The sequence below is a fragment of the Octodon degus genome, unplaced genomic scaffold (assembly GCF_000260255.1).
Source record: "Octodon degus isolate 3935 unplaced genomic scaffold, OctDeg1.0 scaffold00578, whole genome shotgun sequence".
Classification (NCBI taxonomy): domain Eukaryota; kingdom Metazoa; phylum Chordata; class Mammalia; order Rodentia; family Octodontidae; genus Octodon; species Octodon degus.
This window is the reverse complement of record NW_004525154.1, coordinates 88531-93883: the sequence shown is the minus strand read 5'-3', so window position 1 is coordinate 93883 and position 5353 is coordinate 88531. Positions and strand designations below refer to the sequence as shown.

The window sequence follows — 5353 nt, the reverse complement described above, 5'->3', positions numbered from 1 at the left end:
ATATGTACCGTTAGACCTCAGTCAGGCTCTAGAGAGTGGCCCACTGTTGCCACTATTGGACTCAGTTGTTAAGCCAACTCTCCAGTGGAGACCTTATTTTTCTTTGAAATAATTTATTTTTTGAAATAGATTCCTTTTCTTTCTCAGAAATTCTCACAGTCTTCAGTAGGTGATTGGATCCTCATGGCTCTTAACTTCATCAGTGGGTTCATCCATTGATGAGATCATGCTGGCTTCGTTGGAGGTCATGGAAATAGGAAGTGGCGTTCAGTTGGAGGAACTAGGTACCTTGGGACATTGAAGGGTATCTATTTATCCCTGGTTCTGTCCTCTCTCTTTCCCCCTATCTGCTTCCTGCCTCAAGGCAAGCAGCCTTCTCCTAACACCCTTCTGCCATAGTCTTTCAGTCTTCCCGTAAAACTATAAGCACCAGAGTCTGCTTACCTCTGAAACTATGAGAGCAAATAAATCATTACACCTTAAGAAAAGTTTCCTTTAGTTCTTTGAATATATTTCTTTCTTTCTTTTTTTTTTTTTTTTTTGTGGAACCGGGGATTGAACTCAGATCCTTGCGTTTGCCAGTCAAGCGCTTATCCTACTGAGCCATCTCCCTAGCCCCAGTTCTTTGAATATATTTCTGTTAGTTGCTTTGAAGAGTTTGTTAAGCCTACCAACTGGGCCCTCTCAGGATCAGTTTTTATTTAGTAAGAAAATATAGGGCTGGGGAAATAGCTCATCTGCATAAGCACTTGCCTGGCAAGTGCAAGGACCTGAGTTTGATTCTTGGTACTGCAGAAAAAAAGAAAGGAAAAAAAAAAACCATATTTTTCATGACAACACTATGCTAAAATTGCTAAATACATGCACAGTGTAAAAACATGTAACATCTTTAGAGTTATCAGCCAAACGTACTAGTTTTATATTTATGGTGTCATAATAATAGGTTACTTATATTCTGTTTTTTTTTAATTTTATTTAATTTATTTATTTGTGTGTGTGTGTGTGTGTGTGTGTGTGGCCAGCTCAGCCCACCAGGAGGCGGGCTGGCTGGCATGTGGTGCTGGGGGATTGAACCGTGGTCCCTGAGCTTTGCTAAGCTTGTTCTAAGTAGGTGCTTTAGACCACTGAGCCATGTCACCAGCCCCTATATTCTGTTTTTGATATAACCATGTTTTCCAGAACATATGGAAACTAAATTTTAAAATTATATGATGATATAAAATGTCCGAATGTCCCTTTCTAACAGCATAATATCCAGATGTTCACAAGACAGGAAATACTTCATTTCTCACCCAAATTGTTTCATTCCACACTAAACCCAGAATTCTGAGATTCAGAATGTATCACAGAGATACACTTTCTCTGTAGTTTACTCCATAAATACATGTATTTAAATGTTTCCTTTGGTGATTAAGAATGACTGTTAAGAACAGAATAATCACAATTATGGAATGGCATTTGGCTGCCTTTTGCTATATGAGTCGCGATGTGCAGCATTCCCCTCCCCCCGTAGTTTCGGTAGTATTAACTCTGCCTGTTAGTTTGGATTTAAACTGAGGGGTCTTTCTGTCTGTTTCTGTAGTCACTAGTATTTCTATATTGTTCAAAATCTAGTTTGTTTCTTAGTCTAGTTTTTAGGGATTGCCTCTGTGGCATCCTTCCTGTGACTCATTTCCAGGATCTCTTGTCTTACCATGCACCTAATCAAGACTTCAACTTCAGACTAGTGAAGCTTTTAGTTTCTCTATTCAACTTCCTGTTGAGTTTCCTGCTGTACCTACTAGCTATGGATTTTGAGGCCTTTCCAAATTGATTTATCCTCTGTGGCAATAAGGCTGCACATTTTTATAGCTGGACCACTTCTTTTAACACTATTGTTCTTGAGGGAACAGGAGATCAGAGAATGGGAGCAGCCTTACTGTACACAGAGACAGAATTTTCTTACCTAGGCTCTAGGAGTTTCTCAGTAATTTGCTGTCTACCTTTAATTGATTTCCAGAATTCTGGAATGTTTTTAGAAATTAACCTTATTCCAGCCAAGCATAGTGGTACGTACCATTAAGCCCAGAGAACTTGGAATTTAGGAGTAGTTTAGCTAGGTAGTTCTGGCTAGGATCACCCATCTTTAATTTTAAAAATTTCTATTTATTTATTTTTTAGTTTTGAGACATGGTCTCACTTTGTAGTTTTTTATGTTTTTTTTTTTTTTATGTGTTTAGTACAGGGTCTACAGGGTCTTACTACACAGATCAGACTCATAGTGATCCTCCTGTTTTAAGCCTCCCAAGTGCTGGGATTACAGGCACGCACCAACAATCCAAGAGCATCCAGACCTCAAAAGTATGGGCTCAGATACCTGGATGATAGTGGAAGTGAAACTTTAATGGTAGTTATGCAGAAACAGGCAGATCTGATTCAAACAGGCAGTGGCTTTTTCCCTCCAGCTTACAGGGTTCCCTCCTGCCTCATCCTGTGTGTGTGTGTGTGTGTATGTGTGTGTGTGTGTGTGTGTGTCTACAGTCTTCTCAACTGCCATCTTATTTTTTTTTTGTAAACCCACTTTCTCTGTGTATTCCTATGATTATGGAATGTTACTTATCAATTATCAATTTCCAACACCTTGTTCTGGGACTTACTGGATGGGGATTATCAGTAAATTTATATTCAAAGCCAAATGAAAATTTTTTCTTGAAACTGACACACAGTGATGACTACCACATTCTGTTCTCTAGGAGTGAGTCACTAAGTAGAGCCCACTCTCAAGGGAAGGAGATTTAGGTTTCACATGAGACAAAGAGAAAACAGTAAAGATTGTAGGCATCAGATAAAACACTGAAAGGAATAAACAAAAGGATACACCATATTCATGGATTGGAAGACTTGCCATTCTGAGGATAACTGCTCTCCCAAATTGATTTATAGATTAATGCACTCACTGTGAATATATCATTTCTTGGAGATGCAACTTGGCAAAGTAATTCAGACATAAAATGTTAAAGGCAAAGAATAACCAAATAATTCTTTTTTGGTGGTACTGGAGATCTAACTCATGACCCTGTGCTTGCGAGGCAGGTATTTATGCTGCTGAACTGTCCCTAGCACCTCAAAGAATTCTTGACAGTAGTAAGATCAGAGAATTTGGTGTATCAGCTAGCAGTGCTTTTTATAAACTTAAAGTAATTCAGTATGGTATTGTCATAAACTGGAAATACAAGCAAATGAAACATTGTAGGATAACATCCATTCATATATGGAGATTTTTATTTGCTTCAAAAGTTGTAGAGCAAGGGTCAAAAGTTGCAGGAGCTTATAGTGATCCTCCTGCCTTGCTGTCCCAAGTATTGGGATTACAAGTGTATATTACCATGTCCAGCTAGTGGTTTTTGGTTTTCTGAGATAGGTTCTCACTGTGTAGTTCAAGTTGGCCTTGAATTTACTATATATACCAGGCTGGCTTCAAACTCATCGTTATCCTTGTAATTCAGCCTTGAATGAAATATTTATCAGTGAAAGTGAATAAAACTTACTTGTAAGAACATGTATGTCTTACAAGGCTAAGCAAAACAAATCACCTACCAAAAAGAAAATATATATAAAAGGAGGGACGTGCGGGGAGATAGCTCAGTAGAATAAGCGCTTGCTGCCTGGCAAGTGCAGGGTCCTGAGTTCAATCCCTGGTACCAAAAAAAAAAAAAAAAAGGAAAGAAAAGAAAATGTACACAATTATTTGTTTTACTGGTAAAGGTAAAAATAAACTCTTAACATTTAAGAATATGTGGTTTAAGTGGTGTCACTGTAGAGAAAGGAAGTAAAAGTTCGGAGTGTGGTTACCTTTGGGATGTGATTGCAGTGGTGATGAAGAAATGCTAAAAGAGTTTTAGTCCCCAACCCAGGGGGTAATAACTGGGTGTTTGCTTACTGAAAAATAGTGAAGTTATATTTATTATTTTATGTGTGCATTATAAATGCATTATGTTTTATATTTTAATTTCTAAAAAAATGACTTCAGGCCAGAATGGGTTTATATAAATCTGTTATTAAGTAGCCTTTTCACAAGCACAGCCTAGAGCTACCTTGTCAGAATTGTAACAACTGTTTGGAGACAGAAATATTTATAAATAAAATAATTATTACTAAGTCAATTTAAAAAAGCTGACAGATTTAATTCTCATTTGTATAAAGATTGAGTGAAGAGCAACAAATTCTTCATTGCTGTAGTTTTATAATAAGGGTTGTTATGAAAAGGTTGAAGACAGAACATTTGATTAGGATTGACCTGTTAATTTTTATGCTTTGATGCAAGGTGGACAGGGCAGGTGGGGAAAAGGGGCACTCACCATTATACAGTGAGAATTTCTCCTAAATCTGAACTGGAATTAGTGCTGCCACATATGAAATAAGACATAGTTTTTATTTTTTATTTTTATTATTTTTAGGTTACAAGTATTTATTGCAAGTACATTTTTTCTAATATTAAAAATATAATATGGGACTAGAAACATTCAGAGAATGGAAGCCATCAAACCTATTCCTGTGCCATTAGCACATAATGCATCATCCAAGGACAAGATAATTTACAGCTTAACATTAGGGAACCCTATGCACTTGTTTAGACAGTGGGAAAGAAAAGCCAGACGACAAATCCAATCCTCAACATTTTACAGAATCTAAGCACATAAAATTGTACTACTTAATATATTTCTCTGTGAACTTTTTGTGAAATTCAGCTTACGGTGTATCACTACAAATCTTTTGTCTTCTGATCATCTACGCATTTTGCACAGTGCTTAAAGACAACATCATCATCCTGCCTTTTAACTTTGAAGCTGGCCTGAGGCTGAGACAGCCAGTGAGAGTAAGGAGAAGGTTTCCACAACGGATGTTTTCTGGATGAATCTTTCCTCAGCTGTTTGTTCTTGTTCCTTCTGGCCTGCTGTCAGCTCTTTCTTTTTCAATGTTTTCCAATTCTGCAAGAAGAGCTGCAGTATATGTCATCACTCTCCTCTTCAAAGTCTTCATTTTCCTCATCTGTTCAAGGATCTTCTGCATCAAGGTTGGCAGCAGGAGTCTGGTCTAAGTGAGGCTTCTTGGACACTGAAGAGGAGGTTGTGTGTTCTCGGGTTGGATGATCTCTATTTTTTTTTTTTTTTTTTGCAGCAGCAGCTCTCTCTCTCTCTCTTCCAAGTCTCTCCTAAAGTCAGGAGTATGAACCTCTTCAGGGGCATGCTGAGTAGTTTCTCTATATCTTTGTATGAGACGGAAGGTCCCTATTTGACCTATTTGAATATTGTTTGAGAGTTGGCTCAAATCACCTTCTCGGGGCCAGGGAGGTGGCTCAGTGGAATAAGCGCTT

The 5353-nt window shown here is 37.8% G+C and overlaps 1 protein-coding gene and 1 pseudogene across 1 annotated transcript in view; one reads left to right on the top strand and one right to left on the bottom strand.

The window, feature by feature from the left end:
* Positions 1-210: 210 nt before the first annotated feature.
* The window catches only part of Spats2 (spermatogenesis associated serine rich 2), a 65410-nt gene continuing 60267 nt past the window's right edge, over positions 211-5353 (top strand). Inside the window, exon 1 of the mRNA XM_004648689.2 lies at positions 211-284. Within this exon, the coding sequence (XP_004648746.2) occupies positions 227-284 (58 nt within the window). The 5' untranslated portion in view covers positions 211-226. The remainder of the gene's footprint in view (positions 285-5353) is intronic.
* LOC101586245 overlaps positions 4687-5353 on the bottom strand; it is a 922-nt pseudogene continuing 255 nt past the window's right edge.